Source organism: Silurus aristotelis (assembly GCF_946808225.1).
Source record: "Silurus aristotelis genome assembly, chromosome: 5".
Lineage (NCBI taxonomy): Eukaryota > Metazoa > Chordata > Actinopteri > Siluriformes > Siluridae > Silurus > Silurus aristotelis.
In genome coordinates this window covers 14,077,723-14,103,287 of record NC_139578.1, presented here as the reverse complement: position 1 = coordinate 14,103,287, position 25,565 = coordinate 14,077,723, and the positions used below count along the sequence as shown (strand labels likewise).

The 25,565-nt window shown below is 39.6% G+C and overlaps 1 protein-coding gene across 5 annotated transcripts in view; it reads left to right on the top strand.

Moving 5' to 3' along the window:
* exoc6b (exocyst complex component 6B) overlaps positions 1–25,565 on the top strand; it is a 103,901-nt gene that overhangs the window by 76,232 nt on the left and 2,104 nt on the right. For 4 of the 5 annotated variants that reach the window (XR_014533795.1, XR_014533796.1, XM_083542333.1 and 1 more), the window contains 3 exons: positions 1,082–1,223; positions 3,299–3,372; positions 23,033–23,145. Coding sequence is in view for 3 of the 5 variants with exons in the window: in XM_083542333.1 (XP_083398459.1) it covers positions 1,082–1,223; positions 3,299–3,372; positions 23,033–23,145 (329 nt within the window). In the remaining 2 variants the exon portion in view is untranslated. Of the gene's footprint in view, positions 1–1,081; positions 1,224–3,298; positions 3,373–23,032; positions 23,146–23,298; positions 25,269–25,565 lie in introns of those variants that run through there. The other variant, XM_083542334.1, reaches the window with a different exon arrangement.

Genomic DNA, 25,565 nt, shown 5'->3' with positions numbered 1-25,565 from the left:
CTTACCATCACTCATGTTTTGTCATGTATCTCTTTTTGACAGGAGAGATTGATGATATTCGCTCCACCCAATGAGCAGGGCTGTTTGCTCTTTTGGCCTCATTTATCTCTATTTCATTATCTGATTTCATTTGATTATCAATTTTTTTTTACAATGAACTGTAAATTTGGTCCATTTTATACAAAAGCTATGTTGCAAAAAAAAAAAAATCAATCTCATTATAAAATAACTGCACTTAAACTATTATGTAAGGTGAAATGCCATACTTACTCAGTAGAGACTCAGTAGAGTTCTTATTCAAAACTTTAAAAGCATGTCTGTACTCCGAATTTAGCAACGACCATCTCAGGATGGGGGAAAAAAAAAAGGATTAATAAATTAAGCAGTTCTATTTTCTTTTCTTTTCTGCTCCCTGTCTCCACTGTCTCATTCTGTTTTTGTCTTATATGTAGATTTAAAGTTGGAATTATTTCTATGTGCTTTGCCAGTCTTTAGTATAGTTGTGTTTTGGTTTTCAATTTTTGCCCTGTTAGTCAGAAATCCCACAGATTCCAGGTTCTCCACTCTTGTGTTTTCTGTTAGCTTTGGTATCAAATTAAATGCCTTGGATCCATCCTGAAAATATCGGATTCCTTTAGAAAAGAATTGGACAGTGGACGAGGGCATATTTGAGGTTTTTATGTGTCTTTGGAAGAGAGAGAGGCACACAAATGGTTTACTGTATTTGACTTTAGGTATTTTGCGAAAGAAACCCTTTTTTTTTTTTTTTTGGTGAAAAAAGTTCTACTTTGCAAACATTTCTGTGTTTTGTATGTGTTGGTGTATTTTAGGATTATATATATTCAAATAAGATCATTTTTTGCACTATTGTATTGAGTGTGTGTGCATGGGTGTGACTATTCTGCATTAGTCTTCTAGCAGATGTTGTGTGATGTTCTCCAATTGGGTGAGAAATAGAAATTGAGAAAGCAAAGCTTGTTGTTCCTGCCAACTGTTTGGTCTTTTGTATTTCCGTGTGTTCGATTCATGATAGTGTCTTCCTGGCACTGAACTTTTCATGTTTTTGTGTCTCTATGTGTAGGGCAAGGTTGCTCAGACAGCATGTATGTCTGCATGTAAACATCTGTCCACCTCCTTGCTGCAGCTGCTGCTTGAGGCTGATGTCAGACAGGTATCTATGGGCGCACTGCAGCAGTTCAACGTTGACGTCAAAGAGTGCGAAAGTGAGTATGGCCTTTGTGTCTTTTATACTGTATATCAGGCAGGCTTGCCTTTCGGTAGAGACTGATCCCACACTCCCCAAAGGCAAATTAGGGTAAATTGAGAAGAAAAAAAAATGCATTTTTGGCTCAGGAGAGATTTGTGTAGCTTGGCCCATCTTTTCTAGCAGCTTTCTTTGTGACCACAGCTGAAACCGCTTCTGAGCGTCTGACCCAGGTTTGTTAATGGATTTCCCATGATCCTTGCCTTGTGCATGCCATCACCCAGAGATCACAGGCAGAGAGACAAAATGACCTTCCTCTATGAGACTGCCACATCAACTACCGTGGTTGAACCATCTGTAGACATTTTAGTTTTTTTGTTTTCCCACCAGACAGATAAGTACTGTCTCAATGTCAGTCACATTTTTAAATCCCCATACAATTTGCAATACTGTTGCTTTCATTTCACAGAGCCACAAATTTGGGTTATAATCTAATGCCACTTGAGTAAAAAGCATCTTAACCTCAACTTTCAATTTCTGTCTGTGCGGATGAGCAAATGTGAGATAGGCTGGGTGGAGGTAATGGAGGGTTTGAGGAAATAAGGCGGAACTAGGCACAAAAATAACCACTATAACGCAACCACACGAATAGTCACTGGACGAGTCTGGAGGAATCCCTCATCCCTGACATTTTTCTGTGAAGGCTGTCAAGAGGGGTGTGAGAAAAGAAGTGACAAATGGGTTGCTTGGGCTTTTGAGAGTAGCAGGAATTTTAAAGGCTGCAGTAATCTTGTAGTAGTGTGATGTTAAGGTCTTGTCACAAAGCTTGTAGTAATCCCCTAGGGGTGATGTGTCTCTGAATCAGAAGAGTTCAGGATAGTTAACAGACACAGTTTTGGTCTAATTTAATATTAAGCTCAGTAACTTTGCTGTGAAAAGATTTGTTTCTGGCATTCTGTTCTGGCCATAGTTTACTTCTTTGTCCATCAAGCGTAAAGTAAACCGGGGTATAGAGGAAGGGATTCAACAATGTATATAATGTACTGTTGCTAGAATCCTCAAGAGGACATTTTACATTTACATTTACGTTTATTGCATTTGGCCAGACGCCCTTATCTAGAGCGACTTACAACTGAGCAGGTGGGGGTTAAGGGTCTTGCTCAAGGGCCCAGCAGTGGCAGCTCGGTGGTGGTGGGATTTGAACCTGTGACCACAACTTATTTTTCTCATGTGCCCTCGAGGAAGCCCTTATATTTCTACATAATGTTTGTAATGTGGCATTATACATCATATCAACTTTAAATTTAAAGAAACTTTTTGTTTGTTTGTTTTTTTTTTGTCTTGTAATTGTATTTCTGATTTGATGTAGCCTGACATGCATTACATTTACTTTGGTGCCATTTGCCCACAGTTCCTTATGTATAGTGCAGGGGTCAGAAATAAAGATGGCAGGCATGTAATCCGCGTGAGAGGGGAAAAAAGCCTTCAGCGTTGTGAGGAGAAAGGGTTTTCTCCCAGGCTCAGCTTGTTTTGTCTCTGTGTGTCAAACGTTCCGTTTTCTAGAATGGCGAAGCTGCTTGTTTACGGGTTTCCCGCCAAAGCCAGAGAACGCTCTGGTGGCCTCGCATCCAACCCCCTGAAACCTTTCGACAATCCTCCTTGCCTTTTTTTTCACAAGGTTTTGTCCCCCACCTTTGCCCTGTGCTGCGCCACATGTTCAGAAGAACAGCAAGAGTTTCAAGCTATGGAGGTAAAGGCAGACCCCTTGTCACTCATACTACACCCCACGCTCTGACTTGTCAGATCAACACTGAGGGAGAATTAATGAGAGTTTGATGATTAGGGTTTTTTATGGACAGCACAAAGCCAGTGGCAGACCCAGAGACATGACTCCGTGGCAGGGGCTGTGCCTAACCACCCAGCATTCACCCCCCATCATCACCCGCCGAACCACCAAAGCCCCCCTCCAATCCACCTCCCCTGCCCCCACTGAACCTCCTCCTGTCCTCCCCTTGTCCTGGCTGTCATCCGTCTGCCAATCTCCCACTCCATGGCAAATTCCCTGCTCTCTTTATGCTTCTCTCTTTCCCACAGGGTTTGCCAGGGCCGGCCCGGTGCCTGGCTTCCAGGGGGACACTCTGCTGCTCGCCTTCATCGACTTGAGACAAGTAGGTCTTTGTATTGTTTTGTTTTTTTTCACCCCTTTTTTCTTTTCTGTCATTCTTCCTTCCCCCTTTCTTCTGTTTTCTCCTGTTTACCCCTAAGCATCCACTCCTTTCACTCATTCTCTTTTCCTATCCAGCAGATCCAACCCCCTAAACCTCTACCTCAGTCCGGGTTTTGTTTGAAGGTTTCTTTCCTTAAATTGCCCTCAATTTGGGTCTAGTTTTTCTTTTCCTTTTCCTAAATTCATATTTCCGATTCTAAGGCTTTTGACACATACAGTACTATTCATCTGTCCTATTTGTAGCAGTTTTTTTTCCTGCATTCATATCTGCAATTTAAAGGCTTTTGACACATACAGTACTTTTCATCTGTCCTATTTGTAGCAGAAGTCCATATCAGTCTTTTGCTTAATTTAAGGTGTGTATCGCTAAGCCAGCTTTTCACAAGGTCACCTTATTCCAGTTGCCTCTGAAATGCGTATCTGACCATCTCTATAATATAAGAACGAAGTATTTCACAGTGATAAAATGATCTCTCATCCAATAGCAGGCTGTGATGGAGTCCTTCTATGCATTATCTATACCCAATCTTTGACTTTACTCTTGAAGTTTTTACAAGTTGTTGCACGGAAGTAGAAGAGTGTATAGTCTGTGCATGTGTTGTGGTGGTGGGTGGCAAATTAAGGGGTCTAGAGGGGATGGGAAAAAATAACACTGGGGGGGTATGAGGTTCCATATTCGGGACCCCCTCCCTTGCAGCCAAAGTAGCCAACCTGAGTAAATGTCAGTGGCTGAGAGGGGATGACGGATGGGCTAGATGCTCGTGGAGTGGTGGATGAATGAGCTGACAGACAGTGACGGATAGCTCTTTCTTCCACTAAAACAATCCCGTTTTGTCCTGCCTGCCATCATGATGCAGTGCCACTTGTTTTCCATTTAGTTTTTTCTCCTAAAACCATGACTTCACCATGAACGAACGTGAGCGGTTTTGCTTTGTTCCCCCCCCCCAAGTGGAACAAAATTGTATACAGAGGAAAAGCATGTAAGGTGGAATATCTATATTTTATATAAACACATGGTTGGTTCACCTGTAATGAGTCAGCAATCTCAATTGGCCACTAGTTATCAGTGTTCTGTTCATAATTTCAAAGTGAGGTGGAGCTTGATAATACACCCCCTTCGGTTCTACCCGTTTCCCCTTTCCTTTATGTAGCTGTTGCAGAGATCAGGGGTGTCAGAACCAGTGCGTTGACCCAGGCATCCCCCAGTGTGGCTGGCAATGAATACGCCCGATAAATCAACCTGAAGGGCCCGTTTGTGTACCAGACTCCCGGGTCCTGGGATGGGGCTGTGGGTCAATCTTTCTGGAGACAGACAACAGAAAGGTCCGGAAGCTCTGGGAGGGGTTTGGTGAGAATCTTGAGCTTTGCTTTATACTTCGATCTGAAGAGAAACAAATATGAAAAGAGAGTAACGTATCCAGACTTCAGGAGACATTGAAGCATAAGTAGGACAAATGAAGTAACATTGACATGTTAACTTGGGTCTGAAGATGAAAGATGGAAAGAAGGTAGAACAAAGATGAGAAAATCTCTTCAAATAGTAATTTTAAGTACATTCTTGCATTGATCTACATTTTCAATAGGACTTAATGTTGTAAAGGCAAAATCATTCAGAATAGGGGAGGACAGTCATTTTCTTCAGTTGTCTCATATCCTTCCTAGCATTCTTGGACGACTTCATTTTGTCTGCAGAAGTGATGTACAAATAAACAGCTGTGACTGCTATAAAGAGAGTAGGTCTTTTCCGACAGACAGAGTGAGAAAGCAGGAGTAGGCAGTGTAAACAGTGCCGCTGGCTGTGGCTCAGTACTGTGAAGCTATATTTAGTGGCCGAGACTTTTGTGGTGGTGGGAACCCTTGGCCGGCCTTGGTGTGTGGGAGGCCTGCTGGACTGTGTGGCATGGCAGCACACATCACCACCCCTACCCCCAGGCGTCGTGCACACCCTTGGTCCGAGCCTATCATAACTTTGCCCTCAATCTTCTGCCTGCCCAAATTCCTCCCGAGACAGTAGAGTGTACATTCAGCAGGGGCTCCTGATGTTCCTGGAGACTTTTTTTTTAAATATACTGTACGAACATTTGGTTTGGGTGACTTATCACAAAATGGTTTTGACTTGGAAAACATGACTGTATAATGGGAGATGTGTTGGCTAGACCTGTCTAGAGCCAATGAACTTTTTCTTAGACCCTTTTCATATACATTTGCAGCTGCTGGAGGCCCTCAGAAATGCTGTGTATTGGATTTACTGTGCTTTGGCAGGTACATCCTAGTCAGACTAATAATATCTTTGGCGAACTATTCTGTAGTATAGGCTTGAGGGAGGGAAAATAGCCAAGCCAAAGTGGCTTTTTTTTTAGTGTACCTCAGGATCTTCTCCTCCTCACCTCATGTGCCACTTTTACAGGAAGATGGGGGGTTAGAAATTCATTTTTTTCATACCCAGAGTGTCGGAGCCAATAGGCTGCTGTGCATTTTTGTGGCTTGTCCGCAGGCATTATCCTCAAATTCTTGGAATGCGTTTTAAATGTCTAATGGAAAATGCTTTTCTCTTCTTACTGGTTTTGCTTAGGACTTCTCAGGTTTTACAAGAATACCAAAATTTTCAGCTTAATTTAATGCTATTACTGGTGTCAATTTTAGTTAAATTGTGACTTTAGCCAGATTATTTGTATTATTTTATACACAGTTTCTGTTATAACTAAATCAGTTTTTCTGTTATTAATCCAGAAATTATATGTAATCATTAACCACCTTTTTGTCTGTTCTCCCTTAAACACTGCATTATTATTAATCACCAGCTATGATTTAGCTATGATCAGTCAATTATAGATGATGACCAGTAATTTTTCAGAGTCATGTGAGTTTCCTGACCTGGTTTTGATGGAGATTTTTTGCTTAAAAGTAATTTGATTTTTGAAAATGGGCATATTAGTGTATCATAATAGCATAATGCAGTCTATTTGATATGCTTTAATGTCGTAAGTAACAGTCTTATAATGGTGCAGCTTTGGAGGCAGCAATCACTAGTTTGATTGGAGTATAATACATTTTAAAGTCCATGAGGTGGGTTAGGTGGGGTCTTAGCCAGTACAGCTCCCATTGCAGACAGATTTGATCAGGACCCTCTATTGTCCCCTTGGAAGAATTCACACTCTCCTTCATAAAAGTGGTGAGTGGGCAATCTTTATTTTACTTTAATGCAGGGGAACAAGTGTTTAGATGAAAAGTTTATAGGACAAATGGAATGTGAACTAGAACTAGAAATGACAAAATTGACCTCTCCATATTGTGGTTTTATCCCCTTTCTTTCTTCATAATTTCTGGTTTAAATACAAGTGTTTGACCAGAATTGAACTTTATTAAAAGAAAATTAAATCATCATAGTCAAAGTGAGTTCTGGGAATTCTTACAACAAAAATTGTAAAAACAAGGTTTTGCCTTTTTGCAAGTTTAACACTGTGGGAGTTTCCCAGTAGAGCAAGTACAGTGCCAGTCTGCTTGGACCAAGCATAGCTCTGTGCACGTTTGTCGCTTGTAGTCATTACCTAACCCACGTCTCCCCCACCCACACATTTTTACTTCTCCTACATCAGTATTTATCTAACATGTTAGTGAGTTTGAATAACTGACTCTTGTATTGTTTGTGAAATATATATTTTCACATTCAGGCTTTACAGGTGACAGAAAACTCTACTAACAAATCTTTATCATGTATCTTCGAAATGACACATTTTTCATTTGTCATGTAACTGGAAAAAGTGATATTTATTTTGTGTCTCTGTGCTCAGTAAATAAGCAGCATAAAAATAATTTCCCCTGTTTATAGTAGTACAAGTCTTCCTGAACTTGAGGAGCTGGATGGAAGGAGAAGCAGGGAAAAGATAAACAGAGTAAGTAAAAGAGGGGTGGGATGACTACCTCTCTGGCAGTGATGTAAGCGGAATGGCCCGAACGTTGGGTTGAGCATGTGTTTGTGTTTCTAATAGAATAGGAGTCACAAGTAGGTCAAGCACAACTTGTGTTGAACCCAGAACCTATAGGGTTCAGTAGCTCGGGTCAGACAGACCGGAGGAAAGTGAAGGAGTGCAGTTCAGGAATAATGCAGGATGAGACCATCTGGCCTATGCTACTGTATTCTTATCATACTGAAAAACTGCACTCCCTGTATATCTTTTCAGGGAGGATATCTCTTTAGCTCTATGGGGTGCCTTTAAGGGGAAGTGTTAGATCAGAGGTTACGGCTCTGGGTTGCTGATCATAAGGTCGGGGATTCAAGCCTCGGTATCGCCAAGCTGCTACTCTTGGGCCCTTGATTAAGTCCCTTAACCCTCTGTGCTCCAGGGGCAGTGTAACATGGCTGACCCCAGTTTCTTAACATCTATGGGATATCCACAGAAAGAATTTAACTGTGATGTACGGTACATACGGTACAAAAAAAAAGCACCTTTTCCCTTTTTTAAGAATCATTCGTAAAGTGTAAGGATAAGACAGTTAGACCTATGTGGTGCTCCAGAGTTTATGGGGCAGTTCATGTTTTCTAGTAAAAAAAAATAAATCAAGTTGAGACATAATCAAAGAATTAGAGCTGAAAGTATAAAGGAAAAGTGGAATTAGAAAAGGAAGTGGGGCAATTCCAGTCCTCTTGCCATCTCTACACAGACAGCTAAACAGGCCACTGACAGGTGTCACAGTGTAATTGTTCCGTCTTGCTTCCTCTCAGTGGTCAGAGTGTGTCATGCTTAACTCTGTTGCCCCTGCTCCTTCTCAATGGCCTGCCAGTGTGTGGCAGTGAAAGGCCTGTTTAAGGTCCTGTCACAGGTCTCCAGGGGTCAGACTGATGAGCTGCCCTGCTTGTATGGAGTCGCTGAGGGAGCAAAGATTCTGCCGTGCAGGGGGTTGACATCTCTCTTTGCATCAGAGTACTCTTCACCCCCATGAGGATGACACGCTGTGTGTGTTCTTGTGGTGAAGATGGATGCTGAAGTCTCAACTGATTCTTTTTGGTTTGGCTCACTCTAGAGTACTGAACAGTGTCCTTTCTCTTTCTCTCTCTCTACCATGCAGTGAAGACATCGTGACACACCAGGCCAATGAATTCCTCCAAAATGTCTCTTTCAGCAGAACATCTCTTTCAAAACAGCCACATATCAGGAGTGGATAGTTGGGATGGTGTGCTTTTGTATGAAGATGACAGAATTTTTGGTCGTGATCCCAGGCCTGGGTTAGAGTTTCCATGAAGACGCACACTAAAGCTCATAATTCATTTCAGATGATGTCTCTGCAATGTATATTGACAGGCTTTGCAGATATTGTCTTTTCCAGTTGGCCCATATCACTTGACAGGCAATTATCCTTCTTTAACGAAGTAATGTCATGTTTAACCCCTATTATTTGTTATTTGAATCTTAGCCGGTTTAGACTTTAATTGCTTATACAGCGACCACCGATCAGGTATAACATTTTAACCACCTGCCTAATATTGTGTTGGTCCCCCTTTTGCTGCAAAAAACAGTCCTGACCTGTCGAGCATAACAGCATTAAATTCTCCAGCAATTTCAGCTACATTTGCTCACCTGTTGGTTTAGACCACACGGGTCAGCCTTTGCCCCCGCGTGCATCAATGAGCCTCGGTCACCAGTTCACCACTGTTCCTTCCTTGGAGCACTTTTGATAGATACTGACCACTGCAGACCAGGAACAGCCCAAAAGAGCTGCAGTCTTGGAGATGCTCTGACCCAGTCGTCTAGACATCACAATAAGGCCCTTGTCGCCCATTTTTCTGCTTTTAACACACCAATTTTGAGGACAAAATGTATATCACTTCACCTGTCATAATGTTATAAGGTAAAAAAGGTATGCTTGATCAGTGTATAGTAACACCCAGTTACCTATTTAAGATGAATTAGACTGAAACCTCATTTAAACTGAAACCTCCATTAGACTGAAACCTCACAGTGCATAGAAGTCTAAATATTTTATTTTATTTATTTATTTTTTTTTAAAACCTCAATGGGGAATTGAGCACTTAGATGAGTTTCAATAACAAGCTACCACAGTATAAAGAACAAGAGACTTGCAGCTTTCAACCTCACAGCCATGATCCCCAAAGTAACAGCAAGTAACAGACACGAGCTAAATGTGACATTTGTTATTAAATATGAATAAAATGATATTACATAATATGATGTTTTATCAAAATTATCTTCCTATCGAGCGTCTCTTGTTAACAGTGACCGCTTTACCCTTATCAAATCAATCAGAATACTTCATTGATCCCCTATGGAAATTGTTTTAATTGTAAATGTAGAGATGATGAAATGAATCGATTACTAACTACACTAGTTTGCACTCCGGAGAGCAGCACTGAGAGGACAGCAGAAAAGAAAGGAAAAGGATGGTGGGCAAAAGAGGGAGGAGGCAGCGAAAGAGAAAGACAAGTGTGTGAAGTGTGGGGCTGTGAACTCATCCTGCCCCCAGTGCACGCTGGCTGACCTTCCTGTACTTAACTGCCAGAACCAGACCAGGTGTAATCACTTTCTCCAGCCTTCTTCCTGTCTTTCCGTCTTGGAGTGAAGACGGAGAGAGAATATGTGAGGGAGAAGGGGAGGGCCAGTCAAGTGGCCTCCGGCCGACCCTGCTTGCGTTTCCCTGGAGCCAATGGACGATAAGCCTGACGTGCTATCTGTCTGTCTCGCTTTTTCTTATTCTTTCCCTTCCATTTCTCTCCTTCTTTCTGTGAAAATTGGCAGTGTTGGGAGAGAGTTGTATGCTAAAGCCGTAAAAGCTTTGTGCGCATACATAAACACATAGCACACATACAAGAAGACCGAGTGCTGACCCTCAAGTAACCTTGGCACCTGTCCAGCAAGGGAGTCTCTCAGGAACTAGTGTCTGAGCTCTTCTATCTTTAATACTCCAGCTCACCCTCAGCTTAGCTCAGCACGTGGAGCCGTGTCCTGACAGAACAGCCTGGGTTGCTGGGGGACAGAAATCGATACAGTTTTTCCATTGTCTTGCTTACTCATATTACTCTCAGGCTGCTGCACTTTATCTTCACTCATACACTTATTTTGTGCTGAATATAAATGTTTATACCAAATTTTCTCAATGAATTTAGGCTTTCTCCTTTGCCCTTTATTTCCTCGTCTCCTTCTGAAAATGTTCTCTCTGACAGTTGATGGAAAAAATATTTTTTGTTTCCTTAGGGCCTCAATTTCAACCCTCATTGCCTCTTACTGGAAAGCCTGATGTGCGATAGGTCAATCGCTAATGCTAGTTTTATTACCACTCAGATCTGTAAATAGGTTTTTGGTGAGTTCCAGTGGAAGAACAAGCGCTGGTATAACTTTTCAATCTTAAATGGCAAACTCTCACACACACAATTTTTTTTTCTGGAATCTTTTATGTTCATGGTATAACTTTGTGCAGAGATGAAGTAATGAAGTACAAATACTTTGTTACTGTACTTAAGTAGATTTTTTTTTGGTATCAGTACATAAATTGTTTTGACACAAATATCTGTACTTTCTACTTCTTACATTTTCAAATCAGGCTCGTTACTTTAGCTTTAATCTATTCGGTGACATGATCAATATCTTTTATTCTCACTGGGTGCCGTTTTCTGCCCATCAACCTATTTCTTGTCGTTGCTTGACTTTTTCCTGGCTCTCGCACACCACAGACGTAGGCTAGTTTATGTAGTTAACAACAAACAAGGCAGAAGGAAACAAGAAGTCTGGGGTTAATGTGCATTAGATGGGTGGAGTCAGTGATGTAAACATGACTGAGAACAGAGACATTCCTGATTATCATCTTTTCTTTGATTGTGTTCTATATGGTGGTTGTTCAGCCTGGATACATTCATTATGTAACAAAATTTGAAATTATTTTGTATTAATATATTAATAGGATGTGAGGTACCGTATTTTTCGGACTATAAGCCGCAACTTTTTTCCTACGTTTTGAACCCCGCGGCTTAAACAACGAAGCGGCTAATTTATGGATTTTTCCTGGGTTTTTCCCGGTTTCACAAACTTCAAGCCAAATAACTTGAGCCCCATTACATTAGACCACTGAAATTTCCGAATGGAAACGAAAAAACGCACCTCACCTGTGTGATAAACTCCCCAGAGAAATACAGGATCCCTAAACTTTAAAATTTTTACTTTTTTCTTTGCTTATCTTAATTTTCGTCACAATCTTCGCTTTCTGGCTTCGCTTCAGCATCTAGCAGCGGCGTCTCGAGATCGTACCTCAATTTTTTGCTCGCGTAACAAAGCAAAAAAATCGACAGAGTGACCGCTCGTACCTCGGAAAACTCGTACATTAATGCACTCGTATGTCGAGGTACCACTGTAGTTGGGAAAGGAAGGAGGAAGACAGTGAACAATGACTTTCTTGGTCGGCTACCGTTTAGATACAAGCCGTTGTAGCGCGTTGAGTCTGGGTGAAGGGAGAGCTCGCTAACTCCAGTTGCAACACAAATCATATAAGCACAGACAGGTTTTCAAAACTCGTGCTTTTTTTAATTTTTATTTGCAATAGCGTTATGGGTTAGTCAAAGAAACTTAGAAATGAGCATCAGAAAATAATAAGGACATAATCCTCGGTCTCCACACACGCAGTAATACCGGAAGAATGCAGTGCCTTTTCCCAAAATACCGCTATGCTCCTAAAGGAAGCGCAACATATTTCACCCGTTACACCGTGTGTAACGTGTCTTTCGTTAAAGCCTGTGTAAAGTTAATCAGTTTCAGTGTAGACACGTGCGGCTTATTTATGTTTAAAATAAAAATCTTTGTCAAATTCAGTGGGTGCTTATATAAGGGTGCGCTTTAGAGTCCGGAAATTACGGTAGTATTAATGGCTACTTTTTTATTTAAGCACATGTCAGAGCCCAAACTTCATTTTAACTTGAGTGAAAAAGTGTAGTCAGTATTTCAACTTTTACCAGAGTCTTTTATAACACGAGTGTCTGTACTTCTAGTTAAGTGAAGGATGTGTGAACTTTTGCCACCTCTGACTGTGAGTATGTGGACTTTGAGTAGCCTTTCTCTGACCCTCATTACAAGGGTTGTCCATGTTGTATAGTCACACGAAAAGGTCCAACTTATCTGATTATACTTCTATCAAAGTGTTTTTCTAAGCAGTCTAATCTTAGATAAATTACTTGTATTATTTGCTTCTGTGCATGCACACAATCTCTAAGTTTCTGAGCTGTAAAAGCAACTTTAAACCATTCCAGTAAGTTATTAAAGGATGCAATTTGAAAGTAAATAAATGGCAATACAGCCCTTTTTTTTTTATATAAATTTTTGCTTTATGATGTCAACATTTTCACAATTTTGCCAGACTGGTTTGGTATTCTCGGACCTTGTCACATTATTGAAATATGCTTCTGTGCTTTTATAAAAACGAGCATTACAAGTCTTGTGTTAAGGCATACCCCAAGCATCTCCCTGGCATTTTTTTGGACAAGGTCTGACCGAGAGACCTTCCTTTGTATTGTGTTTAGTTTTCTGTTCTACTCGTAGTTTAGATGTTTGTGAGCACCACACAGCTCTGACCGTTCCAGCGCACTCTTGGCCTGGTGATAACTCTGCCTTGTCTGAATGAACAGGAAGGTGAGAAGGAGGCCACGTCTTCCCCAAGCTAATTCATACTCTGCTTTGTCAAACACTTATTAATTGTTGACAGCGCAAAACATACCTAGAAAAACAGGAGCGGTGCAGTTTTCCTCGTGTTTTACAGGTCAGGTGGTTCTAAATGTTTTGCGCAAAGCGAAATAACTTCTACATGTCAACTGACCAGGTGCCGTGATTTGCTGATGCATGTGTTTTTTTTTTACTTCTTCTCATCCATTTCATTGCACTCTTTTATGTAGTTTTGAACTGGATGTCTTTTTGACTTTAGTTTGAATTTAGTCATTTTGCACGATATTGCATTACTATGATATCAAGAGAGGTTAGCTGAAGTTATATAATATACCAGACCTACCAACCATTTGTTTTGGTACGTCTCTGCTGTTTTGGCTTCTATTCTTTCGATACTAGCCAGTCATTTTTTCTTGAATAAAATGAGCGAATCGACATATGCATATTGAATGATTTGCTCAGGTGATTTGGAAGCTCCGCCCCTTTCCCCTCTCACAAATCTTGTTTAGAGTTCATTAATATGAAATGATGTTTTGTTATGTTTTCTTGTTCGCTTTCCTCGTACGTGCCCCACTGCACAGCATCAGCAAGTTCTTAACAGATCAAGAGAAACGCGAATCAGTATGCAGCATGTATGCTTGCTCTGTAGCGCACATGCACGTGGAGGGAGTCATATTTTGCCCTGCCTTGTCTGAATAGGCAGGAAGGTGAGAGGGAGGCCATGTCTTCCTCAGGCTAATTCATGCTCTTTCTGTCAAACATCTATGAATTATTCTCTGCAGCTCTAATAAACAAGTGTCAAAACAACATCACAAAGAAGGACACCCCTTTGACCTTGAAAACTATTATACATTGTATAGTGCGTAATGTGCATCACCCGTTATATCGGTTTTGCTAGTCATAACCATTTATTTGCGTAGCATGTCTTTCCATGTCAAGAGCACTTTATAATACTTTAAGAAAACAATAGGTGTATAAATTCTACAGACAGAAATAATATTTGGAGTAATAGTTGAAACAAAGACAGAGTAGGTTGAAATAAGTGTGTGAAGAGGTGTTTGTGATGCAGGCAAGATTTTCATGCTTCTGGGCTGAGCAAGTATTGAAGTGCAGAGGTAGCAAAATTCTCCTCAAAATGGCAATGCATTTCTGTAATTAGGTTTACATTTTTTTTATTACCATATGTGCAAAATTAAAGTTAAATTATAAAATTTACATTTGCAATTTACAACAATAGTTTTAATATGTAAATATTTATTTTAATTTGTAAAATATTTTAATATGTACATACTAATTTTAACGCTTTTTAAGTTGCAAAATTCAAATGAAAATGTTACCCAAAGTGATTTGATATGTGACATGTTTAAGCAGAAATGGTAGCAAACCCATCATTTGTCCTAAATGCATTGCATTTTCATCATAATACCCGTGCGATATTTGTAGCAAAATTGTCAGGGTTTTTAAATGCATTTAATACCCCGCAATTAATGCAGTCTATGTGGATTTAAAAATGCTTCCAGAGCTGACCACGCCCACCCGCCGTCATAACGAAGTCTGTTCCACTGCATCTCAGAGAAGCTGCCCAAGTAGGCAAATTCTGGAGCCATACGGAATATCTTGAGACTTCATGGAGATTTTAAGATTTATCTAAAACTACAAAATGTCTTCTAGTTCAACATACCAGCAGCACCCGAAAAGGTTTATAGATGAGGGAAGTCTCATAGTCGATAATATTTGCAGGTCACAAAAATAATTGCTGTATAGAGTTTCAAAATATCATAGAATAATAGACAGGTTTAGAGTTCAGCTGTATGATGAAACTTGAGTGAAATGTCTCACAGGGGTTGTTTTTGGTGCATCTCATCATTATATTCAATTGCTGCTTCTCTCTGTGGATGTTTTGAAAGTAGCAACTCCAGCAGCATGCAGATAGCAACACCAGACCATGCTTCAAAACAAAAAAGAAAAGAAAGGCACTTAATAAGAATTGAACAATTCTAAGTTGATATGGTTGCATTAGGAAATGAATGCAGCATACTTTCCAAACAGTTCAGAAAGAAAATGAGACAACTGTCCAAAATCGGGAATTTGGACAAGAGCATAAATGTGCTACAAAATACTATATAAACATGAATGATATGATATATTTAATGCAAGGTTTATGCTAAAATAAGTCTTTAATAATGCCCCTGGGACGAGAAATGTTTGGAAGAAAGGCTTTTACCTCCTTTTTCTCCATTGTCCGGTTGTCTTTGCATTTTTGAGCAAACCTTTATAGAACACTATGGTGATGGTCTTCATGAAGCTTTTATTTATTCATTAACCTGTATCTGTTACTTAGTCTTATGTGTAGTCCAAGGGCTTTATTTCTTCCCGGTGTGTATGTGCTTTTGTGGTCTGCATGACCGCTTCACCACACCATTGCCCCAGTGATAACTTCTGTTTCTCTGGAGAGCACAGAAAGGTGAGTTTGGGGCCGCTCTTTCCAGGCTGAGACTATAGCTTTTCAGACAGAGCGGCCCCAGGACAAATTCTGTTTTCACTCGATCCTGATGTAGCCTGCTAGCTACGAGGGCTGATAACACAGTGGTGTGATTCTAGCTGGTGTTTAGTGCAGAGGAACAGTGCACCGTTCACATCCAGATAAACAAAGCAGATTAGACTTTTTGTGTTTAGATTGGTTTGCTTTATAACAGGTGACAAAATGGAAAGTCTAGCATATACCTGTCGTTCATCTTGTTAGTTGTTTCAACATATTAAAAGCTTGAAAAGCATGCAAGATTCTAGGTGTCAATCAAGTGGCATCAGTGACTAGTAGGGCTGCAACTAATGATTTTTTTGATAATTGATTAAACAGACGGTTGGAAATTATATATATATATATATATATATATATATATATATATATATATATATATATATATATATATATATATATATATATATATATAATTTTATTAGATGTTTTGCCTATTATAATTATATAAAACCCTAATTCAGAGTATTTATGTATAAAAGTGTACTTACAAAATGTAAAAAAAAAAAATAAATGTGTTAAATACTGAGTTTAACTACCTTTAATTTGGACATTTTAAAGCTTATGGTCGCTGCTGTTTGCATGGGGGATATCTCCTTTGAACAAATCCCTCCCATGCTGAGATGTTTCTGTAAAAAAAAATTGAGTATGCAAGGGGAAGCAATTTGTGTACATAAACATACTTTTGTGTACATATTTTATGATAATTTCAGATGGCAAGTTGACAATAATAAATAATAAAATACAACATTGTTTTGACAAATTTAGGGAAAAAAAATACATTTTGTTCTGTCCCTCATTTTGTAAGGGGTATAAGCATCTAGAATATATAGTCTAATTCTGTATAATAATTAAATGATATATGCATAAATTAAATATACAAACAATGAAAACAAGCATGTAATGCAATAAAGCTGCAGTAACTCACGTTTTTTAAACAGGTAAATTAACTGAAGTATTAGACAAATGCTTTAAAAAGAGAATGAAACAAAATGCAGCAAACTAACAGGCCTGATTTATATAATTTGGTGTACGATGCATAATGATTTGCTGAAACCCACAACAGTGATTAAAAATGTGACCGTTCACTGCTGCTGTTATTTGCTGCTTTTTTATTTTGTTCGCACCGTTTTAATTGAATCCTTCACTATGTCGTGAGTGAGCTGGATGTGCAACCTGATGCTCAGGAGTCATGACAGAACAGATCCAGTGTGATTAAGCTATAAAATTTTTACATGATGAGGATTATACAGTTTCTGCTTATCGTGCTGATGTTTCGCCCTCATCCGTGACACCACCGTGCATCACTGTTGTACTTCCCTGTCACACAAGCTCAGTTTTGCATAACTTCAAGGTACTGTTTTCTTTGTTGCGTTTAATATAAAATGTTCTGTCCCACATAAAATGCTCTTATGCATTCAATGACTTGGGACGCACACTTTTACCTGCTGCCGGTTGGCCCTGTACTGTCTGCCATTTTCGCAGGCAGCTGTGTTATCACGTTTTATACAGCTGTTTTATAAGTAATAAATTATCTGAGTAATTAATATTTCGGTCTCAGTTCGGCCAAATTATATATTTTTAGTTAGCCCCAATTAAAGGCTTGCAAGCTTTAAATTCAAAGTTTACTTGGTGAATGTAGGCAACTAGAGTGACACATGCAGTTAGGTGTGTGTGTGTGTGTGTGTGTGTGTGTGTATGTGTGTGTATATATATATATATATATATATATATATATATATATATATATAATATTACACAGTGAGGAAAATAAGTATTTGAACAACCTGCTATTTTGCAAGTTCTCCCACTTAGAAATCATGGAGGGGTCTGAAATTGTCATCGTAGGTGCATGTCCACTGTGAGAGACATAATCTCAAAAAAAAAAAAAAAAATACAGAAATCACAATGTATGATTTTTTAACTATTTATTTGTATGATACAGCTGCAAATAAGTATTTGAACACCTGAGAAAGTCAATGTTAATATTTGGTACAGTAGCCTTTGTTTGCAGTTACAGAGGTCAAACGTTTCCTGTAGTTTTTCACCAGGTTTGCACACACTGCAGGAGGGATTTTGGCCCACTCCTCCACACAGATCTTCTCTAGATCGGTCAGGTTTCTGGCCTGTCACTGAGAAACACGGAGTTTGAGCTCCCTCCAAAGATTCTCTATTGAGTTTAGGTCTGGAGACTGGCTAGGCCATGCCAGAACCTTGATATGCTTCTTACAGAGCCACTCCTTGGTTATCCTAGCTGTGTGCTTTGGGTCATTGTCATGTTGGAAGACCCAGCCTCGACCCATCTTCAATGCTCTAACTGAGGGAAGGAGGTTGTTCCCCAAAATCTTGCAATACATGGCCCCGGTCATCCTCTCCTTAATACAGTGCAGTCGCCCAGTCCCATGTGCAGAAAAACACCCCCAAAGCATGATGCTACCACCCCCATGCTTCACAGTAGGGATGGTGTTCTTGGGATGGTACTCATCATTCTTCTTCCTCCAAACACGTTTAGTGGAATTATGACCCAAAAGTTCTATTTTGGTCTCATCTGACCACATGACTTTCTCCCATGACTTCTCTGGATCATCCAAATGGTCATTGGCAAACTTAAGACGTGCCTGGACATGTGCTGGTTTAAGCAGGGGAACCTTCCGTGCCATGCATGGTTTCAAACCATGACGTCTTAGTGTATTACCAACAATAACCTTGGAAACAGTGGTCCCAGCTCTTTTCAGGTCATTGACCAGCTCCTCCCGTGTAGTTCTGGGCTGATTTCTTACCTTCCTTAGGATCATTGAGACCCCACGAGGTGAGATCTTGCATGGAGCCCCAGTCCGAGGGAGATTGACAGTCATGTTTAGCTTCTTCCATTTTCTAATGATTGCTCCAACAGTGGACCTTTTTTCACCAAGCTGCTTGCCAATTTCCCCGTAGCCCTTTCCAGCCTTGTGGAGGTGTACAATTTTGTCTCTAGTGTCTTTGGACAGCTCTTTGGTCTTGGCCATGTTAGTAGTTGGATTCTTACTGATTGTATGGGGTGGACAGGTGTCTTTATGCAGCTAACAACCTCAAACAGGTGCATCTAATTTAGGATAATAAATGTAGTGGAGGTGGACATTTTAAAGGCAGACTAACAGACTAAAATTTTTTTTTTTAGATTGTCTCTCACAGTGGACATGCACCTACGATGATAATTTCAGACCCCTCCATGATTTCTAAGTGGGAGAACTTGCAAAATAGCAGGGTGTTTTTTATATATATATATATATATATATATATATATATATATATATATATATATATATATATATATATATATATATATATATAATTACACACACACACACACACACACACACACACACACACACACACACACACACACACACAAAATATGAGAAGTTCTGGAAAGCTGCTTGTACAATCAAATTAGTGGACCGGAATTAACTTTTGATTATTTAAAAAAATATATAACATGGGTTATGCATTTTCTACAGTCCTGACAGCACTGTACTCACCCTAAAAGTTATTTGTGAATGATCCCATTTTGAATTTTCCTTTTTCTTGCCGGTTTGTTGTTTGTTTTACTTTGCTTAAGTTATTTTGCTCTCTTGGAATGTCCAGTCTATCTCAGATCTTCATTTTCACAAGGTTCCTTTTTTTCCCCTCTCTCTCAACATTCTCTTCCTTGCTGAACACGTTCTCTCTCCCTACCTTGACTCCTTTAAGTCTTTCTTTAACCAGGAAAAGCAAATTTCTGACAATGGATAATATCTGTTGACTGACAGCACTGCCACTCCTCAGCACTTAGACAGCAGCAGAGATTGTTCTCCACCTTACTGTGTTTGCAAGTGCTTTGAACATACTACCAGAAGACAGGCGTTTAAACTCTGTCAGTCACGATAACCCCACAAGATAACCTTTGACCATCTTTGAGTGCTGCTATTTAAACTGAAATATGGCCAGTAACATTGGGAGACACTTTCCCTTAGCTTCATGACCTGATAATGCTTCTTATCTTAGTGTTACTCAGCCTTTATGTTGAGTGATACTTCTGTATTTTTTTTTTTCTTTTGCCCTTCCACCTTTCCCTTTTTTTTCTTCATTCCTTCTCTGTGTGCTGGCAAGGCCCACACTCATACAAAGGCATGCTGAGTGCTTCCACTTAGCACAGACCTTTCTTAGGTTTACCACTAAGAAAAAGCTGAAACTTCCAATCCAGTTCAGTGTTCAGATAAGATGTCAATGTTGTTTAGGCAGCAGGAAAGAGGTTCGAGCTGGAGATGACCTTGTTGACATAAAGGCTGATCAGATTCCCTTGTCTGGTGTCAGTCACTGACACGGTCTTTAAACTGACAAAAGCAAAAATGACTACTTGCTGTCTGAGTAAGGGTTAAAGGGCAAGTTCTGTCAAAACAAATCTTTTTAGCCTCAAATAAATTACATAAATACTTGAATAGTTACTGAATACTTACATGACACATAAAAGGACTTGAATGGATGCAGTTGTGGTAGCTGCTTTTGTGCTAGTGTCTGAATATTTTTAGAAGCTTTGATTTTAGGAACAAGGTACCATTAGTAGACCCACCAATCCTGAAAAGGGGTAAAGTCACATGGTATATATTTTAAAATGTTTTACAGTAAACACTAGGCACACATGGGGAGAAAAAGCTGTGACGTTTGCTCTCTCTCTCTCTCTCTCTCTCTCTCTCTCTCTCTCTCTCTCTCTCTCTCGCTCATATATTCATATATATATATATATATATATATATATATATATATATATATATATATATATACACACACACACACACACACGCTATATATATATATATATATATATATATATATATATATATATATATATATATATATATATATATATATATATAGCATGTGTGCTTATTACAAGTTTATGCCCTTGTCTATTCCTCCAAATCTCTCTGCCTTACTGCTGTTGTATTTTAAAGACTTTTGAGTGTTGGATCTTCTTTCATTGAAAGTGTTGGTAACTCATAGTAGAGTTATTGTATTAAGTATCTGAATTTGCTTCTTGTTTGGACTTTGCATTTGGAATCTTTGCATTCATTCACACTATACACACCCACAAACAGGCCATGTTAAATTGAGCTTTGTTTAGTACGCTTTTTCACATTACCAGCACAAAATGGCCTTATTACACCTGCTTGATTTTTATTTTTCTGAGGCTGTCCTTGTTTTTGAGCTCTTCCTCAAAGAGGGTTCCTAAAGTTGTTTTAGCGATTATGGTGGCCAGGCGTTTGTTATTGTTTGCTTGTGTGGGCCAACCATTCTATTCTATGGCATTTATTATTACTGTTCAGGATTAGGTTCCGCTGAACTTGGCCTGTGAAAGTCCTGCTGGCCCAGTGCCAGAGAATGCACTAAACAATGCTAAAAGCCAGAGGCCAGCCAGAGGTAAAAGACAAAGCACTGGAGATGAAGACTGAGATAACAGCAGAATAAATGGGAAGAAAGTGTGATTCTAGGGAGGACAGAGGAATGGATGGTTGTATGGAGACACTATCAGAGGAGAAGTAGAGAACAAGAATGTGCAAGCGTGTTTTAGTTGCAGGATGCATCAATATTATTCCAAATTATAAGTACATACCTTAGCTCGCTTTTAACACCAAAGATTGAATAAATGCTACATAATCAAATACAATTGGTTAATGGCCCTGTATATGAGGGATATAGTTACCAGGGTATGTTTAGTTATTATGCAACACTTTCTGAGTGATTTATAACACGCATTGTGCTGCAAATCAAATCTTGTGTTTTCAAAGTACTGTCCAAAGAGCAACAAATCTGAGAGAATACAAACAGAGGGTCGGTTCACCAACCCCTTTAGACTATTAACGACATTAGTAATTCCCCTAGCGTTCCAAACAAATAAATACAGCAGTCAGAATAACCATTAAGAGCCCTTATCCAAATGCCCGGTTTGCAGTCATTGAGAGGGAGTGTGTATACAAGCTTGGGGTGAGAACCAGGGCACGAGGGAAACAAGGTCAACACTTCGGTGTGCCGCGTCATGTTTTATTTTGTCTCTCTCCATCATTCTTTCTTTGGGAAGAATGAGAGGAAGTGATAATCCAGTGCATGCATGTCCCATCCACCACCACCAACCCCAAACTCCCCCACCCCCCACCCCAGCTCACTGTTTGTTCAGCGAGCGAGGAAAGTGGGGCCGATAACACCGACACGGGGTCACACTGAGGTGAGGGAGAGAGAGACGTGTAAAGATACCGAATGGAAGTTCATAAGGAGGTGAAGGCGGAGGGAGGGAGCTCATCGGAGAGGTGAAACCCAGGTCATGAACGTGTGTGATGAACCAGTCCGTGCTGTATGGAATGCACACATTTGTGTTTGTGTATATTGCAGGGTTATGGATGACGGCAAAACCTGCATCCCACCCCTCCTCCTGCAGTTTTTTTTTTTTTTTTTTTATATGAATATTATTTTGTCTTGTTGATTTACAGCACTTTTATGTAGGAAAAGCAAAACGAAATCTAAGAGATGTGCATGTAAATCTGACTCATCAGACTCAGGTGCTTATCTGCCACCACACTAGGATATGCTGGTGTATTATTATGGTGTGTGTTTTCGTGTGATTGAGGTGATGCCGTGTGAGTAAGGAAACAGACGGAGATGTTTGGAGATGTTTACCTTTTTAATGTTGTGTACTCGATCCGACAGATTTTTGGTAATTTATTTCTGCTTGTCACACACATGTAAACAAGAATGTTTTCAGTTCAGAACATGGACCTTTTTCCATCTGGTGGAATAAATGTCCTTAATTGTCTGCATGGATGTGCATCTGACCTGCGCGTGCGTGTGTGTGGAATGAACTTGGTATTGGTAGTGTGCTGAATGTCACTGGGTTTGTAATGGACCACACATTTCTGGGCAGTCACAGATCATTATCAGGTCAGGTCTGGGTCACAGGCTGACCAAAGCATCTCTGCTCACAAGGTGAAAAAGTGTAAATGGCTTTTCTCTCTCCATTCTTTACTAATCCCCAGCTTTGTCATGGTTTTTTCCCTTGTGCCTCCTCAGTAATCTCATTTAAGAGGCCCTACTCACTTATGTAAGACTGTGAAAACTGAACCGCTTGCTCCAGTAAGGGGCGACTGATGGACTCGGACTGAACTTGATCTGCTTTGATGCACTATCAGAATTTTTTTTACACTCAATTCCATTCCAGATAGATTTACTGCGCTGCTGTAGTGCCAAAACATACTAAATTTTTTTTTTTATCTATTGATATCATACTTGGAAATAAAATGAAAAAGTAAAAAAAAACAAAAAAACATCTAATAATGTTGTTCTATGAGCTTCTTTTACCCTCTCTCTAACCTGCTTTCTGTTTTTCTTGTTTTGTTTTTTAGCTGTTGGACCTCTTTACTCAGTGGGATTGGTCTACATACCTTGCTGACTACGGACGTCCAACCTGCAAGTACCTGAGGGTCAGCCCGCATACTGCCCTGGCCCTCCTGGAGAAGTAAGTTACATTTAGAGCCATGTTGCCTTCACAGAGTACCTTTTCCTAAAACATTTGTACACACACACATTCTTATTTCTGAGAAATTCCCTGTCTGACATCATCTCTCCCCCCTCACATCACATCACTTGCTGCTCTTCTGCTTATGTGCAGGATTTCTCGAGCGTGAGTACTCTGCTCTCTGCACTGTGTGTGTCTGCAGTGTGCTATTTTGAAATGTCGATTTGAACATTTTCTTGTGTATGCATGGTTATGCTCCTAATCTGCACAATGCAGAGTCAATATTTGTTTTTGCATGTTTATAGAACAGGTGGTGTGTGTGATACCCTTATAACATTTGTAACCTTTTCCCCCTTTTTTAACGTTCTGGCTGACTTTCTTGCAATAATGTGAACTCCCAGTTCTCTCTCTTTCTACCCCTCCTTTCCTGGGAAGATCATAAATTCTCTGGTTAGAGCAGCACACAAGTCTTGATCCCATTTGAGCTGCATTTACCCTGGCCATACAATCTCGACCCTAAATGCTCAGTAAAGGTGATCTGTAATACTAAACCCTGTACTGGCCACTAAACAGGTCTTATTTGTAATAACTTCAAAGGAGCATTTACATTAGAATTGTGGTGTAACCCTGTACCTTCTGAATAATATAAAAAAAAACCTATTGTTTGTATATATTTATATCTACAATTATTTATATGTATATATTTATGCACAAGGACACCATGATTTGTTTTCTATATAACAATATATTAATTGACTGGTCTGGTATATCTTTAAGCTGAAATGTATTATACCACACTGTGCCTATACTGGGCTTCTGATGGCACGTCTGTTTTCTGTATGTAGTATATACTACACTGATATATATATACTCTTACTGAGCACTTGAAGCGCATGTACATATACTCATTTGTGCAATTATCTAATCACCAATCCTGTGGAAGCAGAGCAATGCATAAAATCCTTCAGATACAAGCCAGCAGCTTCAGGTAATATTCACTTGATTTTACTGGTACCAGATGAGTATTTCTATAACTGCTGGTCTTCTGGGATTTTTACTAAAAAACAGCTTGAGAATAGCGAGTGGCAGTTCTTGCCTTGATGAGAGTGAGCAATAGAGACAGGCCAGATTGGTTTTAGCGGACACAAAGGCTACAGTGACTCGGATAATCACAATTGCGGTGAGCAGAAAAGCATCTCATGTTGTATCTCAATGTATAACACACACAACCTGGGTGGGGAGTGAGCTACAACAGCTAAAGACCAAATCGGGCTCCATGCCGGTCAGTTGAGAAGAGAAAGCTGTGGCTTAATTGAACACATGCTCGCAAAAACTCGGCAGATGAAGAATTTGTCACTGCCTGTAAACAAAAAAAAAAGGCTTGTATTCAAATTTTAAGTGATGTTTAGTTTAAAAGAAATCTAACATAAGTAGTGGAGGTAACAAATGTTTTCAATGAAAGTTCCAGAGAATTAGCTCAGCTAGTTATTGATTAACCAGATAGTTACTCTGATGGTTTTGATGGTGTTATTAAGTTCAGCTTTTGTTACTTTGGAGCTTGATATCTATGACCAGAGTGTACAGATGAGGAGGTGAGTGAACTAAACAGACTAAAAACTGCTGCATTTATCTCTAGGTTGAAATTAAGAGTGTGTTTCAGAACACTGCTTCATTATCAGCAGGTAGTTAGGCAATGTAAGAAGTGATTAACATGAGGTATAATATAAGTAAAAAGATGTTCTAGCTAACTGAGATTCTGTTTCTCTGATGGTATGTGAAGGTTTTAATAATGATCGTTCACCTGTACTTTTTCCACCTTCTTTCTGCAACCTGTGATTCACATCTGGCTTCCTTCCTCTTCATCCACATTTCCCAGAAGCAGACATCGCTTGCTAGGTGATGGTAGCTATAGTTGCAGAGATAAGAGGCAGATATTTCTAACTGTCCTGTGACCACAAAAACACTATTGTGTGTCTGATCTCATCAGATAAACCACAGTGAGGTAAAAGATAATTAATGTGTGAATGAGATTAGGACAATTGGGGAGACAAAAACATAACACTGCCCATGTGACTGTCGTGCCTGTTGTTGTAACTGTTTGGTGGAGAGTAAAGAACATGAATCATGAATGTGAAACATAAGTAAGCAGGGGGCATACTGTATTAACCATGAGAATTTTGAACAGTAGAAAAATGTTAATTTTGTTTATGGTGATTATGGTAATGGTCTGGATCCTCATTCTCAGTTCAGTGAGCCGTAAAAAAAAAAAAGTGTTTTGGGCTGGTGGTCTGATTTCTACCTTCATTCTTGACTTTTCCAGTCTGCTCTTCTCATTTCCAGTCTTTATTCAGACTTTAATTGGGATGCATCCTTACTACTGCATGTTCCTCAAACAGGGACTTTAGCATAATTCACAAAGG